The sequence below is a fragment of the Zootoca vivipara genome, chromosome 1 (assembly GCF_965207765.1).
Source record: "Zootoca vivipara chromosome 1, rZooViv2.hap1.1, whole genome shotgun sequence".
Taxonomy (NCBI): domain Eukaryota; kingdom Metazoa; phylum Chordata; class Lepidosauria; order Squamata; family Lacertidae; genus Zootoca; species Zootoca vivipara.
Window position 1 is genome coordinate 67454181 of NC_142582.1, and position 13810 is coordinate 67467990.

At 44.8% G+C, this 13810-nt stretch overlaps 1 protein-coding gene across 8 annotated transcripts in view; it reads left to right on the top strand.

Annotated features, from left to right (window-relative positions):
- Positions 1–3559: 3559 nt before the first annotated feature.
- AMPD3 (adenosine monophosphate deaminase 3) overlaps positions 3560–13810 on the top strand; it is a 34729-nt gene continuing 24478 nt past the window's right edge. For 2 of the 8 annotated variants that reach the window (XR_015949359.1, XM_035119186.3), the window contains exons 1-3: positions 4287–4401; positions 11403–11628; positions 11783–11978. Coding sequence is in view for 6 of the 8 variants with exons in the window: in XM_035119186.3 (XP_034975077.2) it covers positions 11408–11628; positions 11783–11978 (417 nt within the window). In the remaining 2 variants the exon portion in view is untranslated. Of the gene's footprint in view, positions 4553–4596; positions 5105–8004; positions 8184–11402; positions 11629–11782; positions 11979–13810 lie in introns of those variants that run through there. The other 6 variants (XM_035119177.3, XM_035119209.3, XM_035119170.3 and 3 more) reach the window with 6 other exon arrangements.

A 13810-nucleotide genomic window follows, 5' to 3' on the forward strand; every position in this document is an offset into this window, starting at 1 on the left:
TCATCCTCAGCTCAATCAGAGATATGCCTGCATCCCACATGTGACCTGGCAACCTTGTGTAAATTAAGCCAGCAAAACGGGTGGTGTAAAACAAATACTCTTTTAGAGGCTCATTTGCCCTCTGCCAGGCCTAGACTGTCTCAATCAGCTCCATTCCTGAATGGGGCTCCTGGTGAGCTTTATGCTACCTTAACTTACACCAGACTTGCTTGCTTTATGCCAGTTTCTTGTGCCTCAGGCTATCAGCAACTATTTTTTATGATGGCAACATGCTTTATCCAGAATTGGGGCAGCCTGCTCCTGAATACCAGTGGCTGAAGAGCATCAGCAGGCGAGGGCTATGTTGCAGGAGTGGGGAGCTTGTGGATGTACATGAAAGAACTGGAGATGTTGGCTTTCATCCCCAGCCAGCATGGCCAATGGTCAGGGGTGATGAGATTTGTAGTTCCACAGGCTCCCAGCTGCTGCCTACACATACAGCCTGGCAACTGGTTGTTCACTGCAGGGAATAGGATGCTGGAGTTAACAAGCCTTTGGTCTGATCCATCAGGGGTTTTCTTGTGTTCTTACAAACATGCTAGTATGTTGCCAGCTGGTTGTTATTTTTTTAACATACATGCTCAGCAACTTCATTATCAGAACAGATAATATAATGAACTAATGGTGCCACCTTACAAGCCGTTTTGAACTCTGTGCGACTTGCATCTGACTAGACACGCATAGGACTGTACTGTAAATTTTGAGGCTTGTTTAAGAGGTCAGAGGTGAAATGAATGGAAAGAGAAGCAAAAAATTAGCCAAAGGTGAAATAGCAATAAAACTTAGGACCACAGAATGTTTACATGCACACAGAAGATAATATCAAGGTGCAGACATTCTTTCTGAGGCTCTTAGGAAAGTATGACCTTCATAAGATAACGTCACCCCCTAAATATGGGAAATATTAAAAATAAATAGTTACAGGTTTCCAAAGCTGGTGTGGTATGTGAAGCAGCAGCAGCCCTGCATCTATGATACTATGGGACATGTCTACATACAATGTCGTCTTTTAAATAAACGTGCATTTATTTGCATATGTATTATTAAATATATTGATGTTGATTCATTGATTTGTTTCTTTTCTTCAAGCTTGCCAATGCTGACAGCAGCATGGTGAAGCACCCTGGCTAGAGGGAACATATGGGAGAAAATTGTATTAATTTTAGGTTTACGTATTTAAAAATAATTTTTGGCCTATCTAAAGTACATATGGAATATCTGTGGTTGCTGTAGCATTATAGTGATGAGCACAGTGATAAATTATATTGGGGCAAATGTGTACTGTACAATAAATTTTCTGCCTCAGCAAGACACTTTTAAAAACCACATTCATCTTACTAAAGGAAGCGCATGCCTTAACGCTTAATTACCAACCCAGACACAGGCTGACATTCATTACCTATTTAGGCTTCATAGGCACACTTCCCCAAAGTTGCTGTTTAGTCAGCAACTCACAAACCTTTTCGGCTCTCCCAGGCTCAGTGGGGTGTTCAATCCATCCAATGTGGAAATAAAGTAAATGCTCCCACTACTCTCACCAGCTCTAAACAAAAAAACCAACACTGCCTGCAGTGGAACTGCAGGTAGTACTGTACATCATTTCTAAAGAGGAGATGGTGGGGCTCAGTCTCCCTGGAGTCAAATGCTGCGGATGGTTAGTTCTGCCCTCTAATGTAAAGTGCGTGAGGCCTGGCAATTACTCAGCAGTGAAGGGCATGAACTCTGCATATTTAGAAGTCCCACATGCAGAACAGGTTGTGGAACTATATTCTAGGCACGCATTAAGTCCTGGCCAGAACCAGCCTCATGTAAAACTAAGTAAAGTAATACTTCTTCTTCTTCTTCAAAAAAGAACCAACTTTATTTTCACTGAATGTTATGAGGACTGCATCCAATAGAGTTTGCACTGGCTGTGATCCAATGAGCTACTTTAGGAATGCTGGAGGGGCTTGAGTATGCCTAGCATGGTATTAATTTGAAAAGTGAAACACAGCAGTAAATGGTTACAGGTAGGTAGCCGTGTTGGTCTGGATCGAAGTAAAATAAAAAAATTCCTTCAGTAGCACCTTAAAGACCAACTAAGTTTTTATTTTGGTATGAGCTTTCGTGTGCATGCACACTTCTTCAGATAAGATATCTGAAGAAGTGTGCATGCACACGAAAGCTCATACCAAAATAAAAACTTAGTTGGTCTTTAAGGTGCTACTGAAGGAATTTTTTTATTTTACAGCAGTAAATGTTTCATTCCACACCAGAAATTTCTTTTGAAAGTCACCTCAGTTGCAAAAGGAGCTTGCAGTGCAGCATGGGGTGGTGCTATTGTATTTCCTCAGCCCCAAGCTCATTGCCCTTGGGGAGGACCTCTAATATAATGTATTCTATTGTTATGAGCTGGGGTGTGGGGTGTGGGGGTGTGGATGGAGCCCTGGGTTGCCTTCCAGAACCTGTGATCCTGCATCCAGGACAGTAGAATGCAAAGGAAGCTTGCCAAACCAGTTCCTTTATCAAGGCTTTGGCTGGCTGGCTGGCTGGCTGGCTGGTTTTAGCATAACAAAGTAATTCTGCTCAGCTTCATTAATTAGGAACACAGAAATTTGGGGTCCCCTGCAAACCAGTGCAAAATGACTGCAAAACTTTGGAACCAGTTTGGAGGGGATATCCAGTTTTGGGGTTCGTAGTCAATTAAACTATTTTGTGTCATACAACTAACGAGTGGGCCTTTCCCCAAGCAGCTCACCTAGCTTGCTACTTGGCAGAACAATAGCCATAGTTGTGTGTAGGCTGGAAGCAGGCTAAAAGGTGCAGGGCTCCCCTGGAAACCTAAAGCAGAAGCAAGATCTGTGGGGATGTTAATGTGTGAGCCCCTCCATCCTATACACAGGTTATATGTGTGAATAAAACCATGTATCCTAAAATCACAACAGTCAAAGAATCCACACCACAAGTAAACTCTCACAGCTCGGACACTGGGGTGGTATCTGGCGATATTTTCTGTGTACTGAAATCAAATTTAGTTCTGTGCTAAAATATAGAATCTACACTATACAGAGCTCTTGTTTTATAAATGAATGCAACTTGCTGACCCAGATCATGCCGCCCCCTCCTGCTCCAGTAGCAACCCTCGAACGCGTAATAGCAAGGAATTCAGTCTCACACCCACCCAAACTGAAGGTCGTTTAAATCCCACGGATGTCAACAGAAGAGCTACGCGCATGTTTAAATCTCTCCAAGTGAAATCAACGGGCCTTTAAAAACGTTCCGCTTTGTCTGGATTCGGGCCCAATAACGGCAAGTTACTCTTGCCTAATGTTTCCTCAAGGAGTTTTGGATGGGTTTCAGCTAAATCATGATAACGTTTATTACAACGCTAACACAGCAGTGTGCGGAAGGATGCGGTCAAACCACCTTCCTGCGGCAATAGGAAGCCTTTCTCTGGACTTGAGCCAGAGCCATCGCTTTCGGGTTGCCTTTCCCTGCAGCGCGCTTCCGCTCCCGTCCAGATACGTGGACGGTGACTCAGAAGCAACAGCAAGTCCCACAGAGTTTACTTTGCAAGTCCTGTTGGCCTCAAAGGGTCTTCTTACTAGTTACTTCAGAGCAGATCCCGATGGAATTGCACTGCGCATTGCTCGTCCTCCATAAACGTGCACACGATTGCAGCCTCAGGGCTAGGGTGGCCCCGAAGCAAAAGACGAAAAAAGGCTCCTGCACCTTTAACAGTCGCGCAGACTATTTGCGGAAGAAGTTTCCTTTTCGCCACAACTAATTAAAGGCGCAGGAACCTATTTCGCCTTCGCACGTCGCAACTTGGCGCTTGAATTCAAAGAAAGCGACGCGCGTCAGGCTTCCTTGAATTAAATGGTCAAGCAAGCGACGCCAAACTCTCCCATGTTGACGCTCCGCGTTGGTTATCTGCCCGCAAACAGCGAGAGCGTCTGGGTCGAGGAATCTCTTTTCCTCTGGCTGCGAGACTTTTCGGTGTCTGCAGCCGTGCGAGGCGCTGATAAGCGGGGCGCTCAGGAGACAGGCGCCCTCTCGGCGCAACCTCGGGGAGACACACGCTACTGCAGCCCAGGTTACGAAGCTCCTCAGCCGGGAAAGGCAGCTTCCCTGCAAGGCGTGCCTGCGCCGCCTGGCGCCCTCTCTCCACCAGAGGGACTGAGTCGGCGGCGCTTAGTAACCTGAGCCCTCCTCTTCCTTGGGAGAAGTTTCATGCTAGCGCTGGAGAGGCTCGAGGAGGAGCTGTCACTCCTGTTGCTGCAGCGAGAGCGAGGCGTGGAGAAAGGTGGGTGCCCGGGAATTGGCTACGTACCGCTCGACCTTTTTCCTGACAAACCATCCCGCCAAGGACACCCGACTGAGGTAGATTCGGTGCAGCTACGCCTTGTGTGCCTGTGTAAATTGCGTGTTCGTGCTCTCGCGCTCTCTCGTTCGCTCTCTTCCCCGTTGCCACTCGGTGCGCAGGGCAAAATAGGACGACGGAGCGTCGCCTGGCGGGGAGTTTCAGCGCCGGGTGAGCATCCCGGCCGGGCAAAGCAGCTCCGAGGGGCGCGAGAAGGGGAAACCGGGGGGGGGGGGTGCGAAGCGGAGAGGAGACGAGGCAGCCCTTCCTGCGCCCTCGCGGCAAAGGCGCGCGCTAGGTAGGAGCAGATGGCGCAGGCTCTCGCCTCGCCTGCGCCAAGGATGGGGCCGCCGCCTATGCCCAGGCAGGAAGCAAAACGTTTCGCCCCCGTCAGGTTGAAGCCTAACCTTCTTTCCACCCCCCCACCCTCGCCGCCCAGTCCTTCCCGAGCTGGGGAGATGACCCCATTCCAGAACCGGGGCGGGCGGAGCGGTCAGCGGGCATTGAGCGGCCGGCCTGACTGCCTGGCTATGCTCACTGCGGGAGCTGCAGAGCGCAGCGGGAGTGCGGCAGCAGCAGCTGCTGGTTCCCGCGGCTCCTCCCACTTCTGCTTTCTCCTCCGGCCAGCCGGCGACTGGCTCCTGTCCGCGCTGGCTGGGGGAAAGAAGGCTCCTTGCCTGGAGGCTCCGCGAGCGTCTGCCATGACTTTCCCCGGGGCGCTAGGTAAGTGGCGGCTGCTTTCCAAGCAGGAAGTGAACGGGGCGGGCATGCATGAGCTGACCTTGTCGGGTAGCAGCGGGCTGCAGCCGCCGCCAGAGCCGGAAGAAGCTGGGCTGGCACCTGCAGCAGACCTGCTCGGCCGGGGAGAGCAGCCTGTATCCTTGGCTCCCATCGCTAGGAGGAAGAGCCGTCGCCTTCCCTCCCAGCTCCATCGACTCCACGTTCTCCAGTCCCTACTTTCTTCGCCACAGCAGAATAAGACTCATTTTTATGGCATGCGCTCATGAAATATTCAGGATCTCTCTAGATCGATAGCTGGGTTCCTGAATCAATCTTCTGAAAGAGGAAGAGCGATAACAGTTCCTGAAGAGGTTGATTGGGAACAAGTTATTTACCTAGCCTGGTCCCCCCTCCAAAAAAAAAAAAACCCCAAACAGAAATGGTATACTAATACTTTATTTTTATTTTTTTTAAAAAACACATTCCAGAAACACCAGGATAATGCACTGACTCATTTAGTTCCCACGGTTTCCAGTTGTAGCTTCGGCCTTATTCATTGTTACTCTGCTTCTCTCCTCGCGAAAGAGAGCAAGCCATTTTTTGATTTGGAAATCATAGTAAGTTTCTGGATTTTGCTAGTTTGGCAAGAGCACATAAACTGATGTGCAGGGACATCATCTAGCCTAGTTCGCTCCATTATTCTTGAGTACTGCAGAGAGCTAGGCTTGCACGTTTAATTTACTGTATATCGCCTAGAGAATTTATATGGCGAGGCAACTAATAAATGTAAAAAATAAATAAGTGTTCACTGAATCCAAATAATAAATTAATAAATGTATTTATTACCTGTCCTTCACACTAAGATGCCAGGGCAGGTCACTGCAATTTAAATTGCAACCTTCCAAACAGTTTGAAATAAATTACAATTACAAGAATAGGGTGGGTCTTAAAAAAATACATTGCAAGTGTCAAAGGCCAGGGTTAAGTGAAGGTGTCAGACACTCCTCTGGGGACAGAGTTCCACAGCTTATGGGATGGCTCAGAGAACACCCTCACCTGGATCACACACACACCGCAGGGTGTTGGAAGGGTGCACTCTAAGGGTGCTGGAAGTACCAAGAGGGAACCCTCTGCTGATCTTAACACCCAAGAGGTTATGTAGGGAAGGATGTGGTCTTTCAGCTATTTGGGGTCTAAGTCTTTTTAGGGCTTTAAACATTTCATGAGCGTATGTGCCCAGAAACAAACTGGCAACCAATTCAGCTGTTTTAGAACAGGGATTTAGATGAGATATTAATGGCACCCAAGCCTGTAATCCAGCTGCTGCATTTTAGAACTTTTGAAGTTTCTGAGTCATCTTGAAGGGCAGCCCCACACTGAGCGCATCACTGTAGTGCAGTCTGGAAGTTACCAGAGCATGGAGTACAGTAGCCAAGGAATTTCTGTCCAGAAAAAGCCATAGCTGCCAAACTGGCTGTAGCTGTAGCTGGGGGGGGGCACTTCTAGTTGCACCTTCCAGAAGTGTGCAAGCCCATCCAGAACAGTCAGTCCATCCCCTCACCTCCCGGACTTGAGAACTCAGGACATGAAACACCTCTGTCTTTTCAGGATTCAAGTTTAGTTTATTGGTCCACATCCAGCCCATTGCTGCCTACAAGAACTGGTCTTAACACCTTAACTGCCTCTCCCAATTCAGATGGAACAGAGAGAGTGAGAGCTGCCTGGGTCTTGTCTGCATAATGATGATACCTCACTCCAGACCTCCTGATAGTATATCCCAGGTGCTTTGTATAGGTATTAAATAGCAGGGGGACAAGATGGAACCCCTCCCAGGTCTCATAACTCTGTCTGAATCTGCACAATTCTGCCCCTCTAGTGTCTCAGTGTTGTTACAGCAGACCTCCAAATGTGTCAGAGTACTAGTCTCTTGGCCAGATAACAAAAGCCCATCCACCGCCTGGAAAAAGCTCAGCTACATAGCTACTTGTTGATACACTGGTGGCAGAGAAGTAAAGTGTTTTTTTGCCACCGCTATGAGGAAACTAGTGTTTGTTCAGAGTTGGGCTAAGATTTGCATCACCTGCACTATTATCTACCAACACTACTTCCTTTCATGCTGGTTACTAGAAAATCTAGGCAACCTAAGTGCTCCGCAGAAATGGTGAGAGCACCCAGGGCTGGTTGTGTCAATGACTCTATGCATTTCACCATTCCATAGTGAGATGAGAGCCTCATTAGGAGTACCAGCCATGTCAGCAGGTTTCCATAAATCTCCAAGGGTGGGGAATCTCACATCTTGCAGTGTGGAGTATCTGTGTTCAGCTTTAGCAATGGTAAGAGGACATGGGTTTCTTCATCCCTACTTTCTTGCTTAAATGAATGCAGGCTGAGACCTTGGATGGATAGTGCCAAAACAAGTATTTATTTTAGTCTACAGCAGGGGTGGGGAATCTGTGGTCCTCCAGATGTTGGATTCCAGCTCCCATCAGGCCCAGCCAGATGGGCTAATGGTCAGGGATGATGGGCGTTGTCCCACAGGTTGCCCATTTTGAAAAGACAACCTGGCACACTCAAGACCTTTGGTCTGAGCAATAAAAGACACCACCAGTGTAGCTGTGTTACAAGACTTGATTGTTCTTGGTGGATAGTTATAGACCTGGACTTAGACCTTGTACAATATGTTGGTTACAACAGACTTAGCAAGACCTGGCAGAAATAATAATAATAATAATAATAATAATAATAATAATAATAATAATTTATTTATACCCCGCCCATCTGGCTGGGTTTCCCAAGCCACTCTGGGCAGCTTCCAACAGAAGTATTAAAATACAACAATTTATTAAACATTAAAAACTTCCCTAAACAGGGCTGCCTTCAGATGTTTTCTAAATGTCATGTAGTTGTTTTTCTCTTTGACATCTAGTGGGAGGGCGTTCCACAGGGCGGGTGCCACTGCCGAGAAGGCCCTCTGCCTGGTTCCCTGTAACTTGGCTTCTCGCAGCGAGGGAACCGCCAGAAGGCCCTCAGTGCTGGATCTCAGTGTCCGGGCTGAACTATGGGGGTGGAGACGCTCCTTCAGGTATACAGGACCAAGGCCGTTTAGTAAAGCCAATTAGAAACCTTGTTGCAGAGACAAAAAAGTGGGGGAGGAAGGGAAGGGGAACATCCTGTGCAGTACAAAGAAATGGGAATGTTGAATACTTTGGCACCTTATTTATTAGCAGTCACTAGAATATATCAACATGTAATGTTTGAAATTGTTCTTAGGCTGAAAATAAATCATTCCCCAAGCAGCCGTCACAGCTAGTAGCTATTAATAGAAGATTGTTTCCCATTTAACAACAAGCTCAGATGTCAACAGTTGGAAAGTGGAGTCATGCATGTAGGAATAGCATGACATAAAGACCGTTCCAAGTTACACAACTTTTGCGAATGATTTTGTTTTCTGGCTAAATGTTGTCTTCCTCATAATCAAAGCAACACTGATTGTCTGGGTAAGGCTCCTAATAATGCTAAGCCCTTAAATACCCTTTGATTTCAACAGGAGATATTTCAACACATGCTTTAACAATTTCACTGAAATAAATAGGACTTCAAAGTGGTTAGAGTTCAGCCATGCTTTGGCTTTGAAACCTGGGATAAATTTAGAATTCACTGCCCAGACCTACATTTCCACACAGGGTTTTTAAAAATAGTTTATTGGTTCATGAACATTTTTAGCAAGTGTTAAAAACTTTGGCTTCATGTTGTTGTTGTTGTTGTTTAGTCGTGTCCAACTCTTCGTGACCCCATGGACCATAGCACGCCAGGCACTCCTGTCTTCTTGGCTTCATGTAGTAACTGACAAGTACTGTACAAGGAATTTCAGATGCATTTAAAAAAATGAAACTAAATATTGCAAGGTTATGTAACTGTTCCAGAGTAAATATTATAAAGCTCATTTAAGAGGAATGGTTGATAAAAAAAGGACTTTAAAAAGTAATGTTAAAGAGTTTTCTTTGTTATTTAAATTAAAGCTATTCATTGAATGAAGGTTGTTTTGGTTTGTATAGAGAATGCAGTAAATATCTTATTGGGGAGGGAAAGCTTTTTTAAAATTACTATTAATGCTGATCTTTCTCTTTCCCCACATAGAGTTTAAAGGCAGAATCTAAACTTAGAGATCTAGTTTAAATACTCTTTCTTCTTATAAACACAAAATTATTCCATTGCAAAATTGCTTGACATTTATGATAGAAAAATGGTATGAATTAGAATGATGAATATTTGCTATTATTTGAAACCTCCAACCGTTTGGCTATGAAAGAATGCTAGGACGGCACTTGAAATAATAAATAAACAATTTATTATTTATATCTTGCTCTTTTACAGTCACAACCAGAGTGGCTAGCTGTGTATATAAAATTCAACCATAAAATACAACTAAGTTGGTTTTCCTTAAATCAAATGCAGATTTTAAAACACAAATTACAATTCAGACTGAAACTCAGGCAGTAACAAAATCAAATAGGACTTCAAAAGATTAAAGACCTGGAGTGAAAGAGATGTTTTCAAATTCTGGTAAATGATGTCTGTATTGGGGGGCTGATGCAGCTCAGTTGGAAGAATGTTCCAGAGCTGTATTGGCACCGTTTAAATCAGGCATAGGCAAACTCCGACCCTCCAGATGTTTGGGACTACAATTCCCATCATCCCTAGCTAAAAGGACCAATGGTCAGGGATGATGGGAATTGTAGTCCCAAATATCTGGAGGGCTGGAGTTTGCCTATACCTGGTTTAAATGGTACTGTTTCTCATGCTGTCTCATGATGACACTTAAGTGGTACCTCCGAAGCTGATGCCAAGGGCCAGGTAGCTCATAAATGGAATTCAGTGGTGCTTAAGACAATCTTAAGACAATCTGGTTGTAGACCAGAGTGGCCCTATTTTTAATAGCAAGTGGACCACGAGACTACCGTACTTTGACACAGAACCCATTGGCCACACACTGCCTTGTCACCCATGGGACAAGGGAGCGAGGAGCTGGGTTTTGGGAAGGAGGCTTGAGGCTCTGGCAGGTTCTTAGAGCTCTACCACCTTCTTCACAAAGCTATGCTGCTGCTGTGCACATCCACAGAGGTGCACAATACAAGGCAAGATGAATCGGCATTAATCCTTAAACCTGTTGAAATCAGTGCAATTACTCATGTCTGATCAAGGATAAATCTAGTTAAGTTCAATGGGGTGGGCTTCCAGGTAGGTGTAATCCTATGCCACTTACTTGGGGGTAAGCCCCACTGAACTCAGACTTATTTCTGACATATATAAGGTTTGCATTGCTGCATGCCATATACGGCCTATAGTAGATGCAATTTAACGTTGGCCTGTCCAGTTGAGCTTCATTTATTTCAATAGGACTGAGGTGTGCCTAATGCATGCTGGATTGCATCCATTATTTCTAAGTTTTACTGGTTTCTGGTGGATATTGCACCAACTCACACAGCCAAATGGTTGAGAAAATACTGCACATCTAAATTTAATACAGCGTAAGTCAAAGCAATCACTGCTCACCCCAAAGCTACAGTGCGCTCCCAGAGCTGCTAAAAGTGAGTTGAATGGTGCTGTGGTAATTGGAGATGGAGTTGTGAGATGGGTGCTTAATGAAGGAATCATTCAACCACTTCATCACACATTGTACTTCATATAAATAAGCTAAATTCGGGTTCTTTGTTTAGTCAGCCCAATTCATGAATATTGACTTGTGCTTCAGTAATTGCCACAATCTAAAACTCTGTGCTGTCTTGTTTTATGTGCCCAGTGAGTCTTCTATTTTCATCCCTTGACAGCAGCCTGCCACACGGTTTGAAATTCCTATTTTGTAACTCTGGGAAGTTTCAAATGTGATTTCTAGGGCTGATGCTAGGAAAAAGTGAGAAACTCACAGTGCTTTACTTGCACACAGCTAATGAGGTTTATAAAAAATGCATTCAAAATGTTTAGGATTGGAGTATAGTGACCATAGGCATCAGAATCAAAACTAGAAAAATTGAAATACATCATGCAGGAGTGACTAGAGCATTTCTTCATCTGATTTTGAAAATTCTTGTTGAGTAGTCCTAAGCTCCAAAACTGGTATTGCCATGTAAGAAAATTCTTGCTCTGGTGACTGTTAAGAGAACATCGTGTTCACTGTAAATCATTACAGTGATGTAAAATTGCGCAATTTTTTAATGACTCTAGGATTAACTAAAAGGACTGTGATTTATTTTTGATAACTAACTAACATGTAGCCTATAATTCCATATCGCCCCCCCCCCAGCTGAGATGCCCAGACAGTTCCCAAAGCTAAACCTCTCTGAGGTTGATGAGTCGGTGCGGCTTCTAGCTGAAAAGGTTTTTGCCAAAGTTCTCCGAGAAGAAGACAGCAAAGATGCCTTCTCACTATTCACCGTGCCTGAGGATTGCCCTATTGGGCAACAAGAGGAAAAAGAAAGAGAGCTGCAGAAGGAGATGGCAGAGCAACAGTCGTTGGAGACAGCGAAAAGGTTTGTTCAATGACAATGGAGAAGTAACTTAAAGTCTTTAGTTATATGCATAATGGCAGGGCATTTTTGAAGTAAAATTTAACCATAAAGCTGATTTTTGTTGCTCTAGAGATGTGTCTTACTCACTTACATATTGTTTACTATGGGAACTTAGGAAGAAAAGTTTCAAGATGATTCGGTCCCAGTCCTTGTCACTGCAAATTCCACCGCAGGAATTGAGAGCTCAGTCGGACACCCCAGTTGTGTCTCCTCCTACTCCAGTGCTTCCAGGCGTTTTGCAACCCACACAAAGGATGTATGATGTACCAGAATTTCAAAGAGTTACAATTAGTGGGGATTACTGTGCTGGGGTAAGGAATCAGTCAATTTTTCCTTTTTTAGAGAGAGAGAAAAGGGGGAAATGTTAACTGTTGTATGCTTGTGTAATGTGAAATTAAATTGTTCTTTTATAAAGCCTATATTTGCCTAGTTACTCTAGAGATTGTATTCCAGGGCTAGATAACCTCTGGCCTGCCAACCCCCTATTCCTTGGCATCCGTAAAGCCATTTTGACCCAGCCATGCTCACCTGACCTACACCTGTCATCCTTTGTGGGGCAGGTAAACCTGGCTCAGCTGAAAGGGCTTTGCAGGCACAATTGATGGGCAGTTCCTGCAGAGGGCTTTGCAGGCACTGCCAACCAGCTGATCATCGGGTCTTTCATAGAGATGTGAGGGCCCAGAAACCAACATTTTCCTTCAATTCTTTCCCCTCCCCATTCTTTTCCTGGGCCTTCACATCTCTAGTCTTGCAGAGCTCTTTGCAGTGGGCTTTGTCAGGTCTTGCAAAGCACTCAAACTGGTTTCAGAATGTGCTGGCAAAAGAAGGATCACCTGACAGCACTCAGGTGACTGACGGATAGTCACCCCAGTCACCTGTCATATTTGGCCCACAGGTGGTAGGGAAGATAACATTCTTGCCTGTTGGTCAAATTCAGTTCCCCACCCTGCTCTGTTCAGTAGACATGTAACTCTTTTTCTTGTCGATTAACAAAAACACGATACAGTATTACCATCTTGCTTTGGAATACAGATGTAAGTTATTACCTGTGTTGGATGTAAGATAAGGGATGAGCTGCATAGGGATCAAAGGAGGCCTTTATTCTCTCATCCTCTTTTCCTCCTGGCCTTCAGTTAGGGGCACAAAAAGATGAGCAGATTATAACATGCCCAAATAATTACCTGGAATAGGAGGCCCATGCATACCTCCCACGGTGACTTCCATATTCCATTTGTGCAGGTAGGCGGTTTCTGCTTGGTGTATATGTAGCCTGTGCAGGTGTGAAGCAGCACTTGGCTCTCCAACTTCAGATAATGATCAGACATGTTGACATGAACATGTACTGCTACCTGGCAGAGTGCTGAGCTAAAGGGGTTCTCTTATCCCAAGGGAGACCTCTTCCAGCAAGTATTGTACATCCTGTCTGATCACGTTGCTATCATTTCCAAAACTACTATATACAGGTAACTCACATCTTATGTGAGGGTTTCAGGGGGTCACGAATAAACGCAAAAACACGTAAAGCAAGGAACCCTTGGAACTGCCTACCCAACCCACTGCAAGGTGGATGAGGGCTGCTCACCTGGCTTTGGGAAGGCAGTGGGTTTTGTCCACTCTCCATTTATTTATTCTCACCCACCCCCTCCATTTAAAGCTGCAAATATGTAGGTAAAAGACGTATAAGATGCGAGTTATGTATATATCCAGGGTGCTGATAACCCGGGTTAATGTACATACTTTATTAAAAGTTTCAAGATGCAGCTAAAGTTCACCATTACATTACTGATCTATGTAGGGAAGTATTAAGACACAGGTGGAACTGTGCATGAAGTATTTACATGCTATCATAATAAGCCTTTTGCTTTATCTGGAGGTAAATGCATGAAGAATTTTGATTGACAATGAGGGTAGATTTGACTGTTTCTATAATGGTTTGTGTTCACTGGTCTGCCTAGATGAAATCCTAATGACATTTGTAGGCTATATTGAAATCTCTAGGTCTTAATGCCTGCCACTGAGATGGTAAATATTGAACAATTTTACTTCATGATACAAGTGGAGGCTGCCACAATTGAATGCTCACCCAAATACAGTATTTCTTCAACATAGTTAATAAGATTTCAGAGAGCAGGGCTCTGCCGGA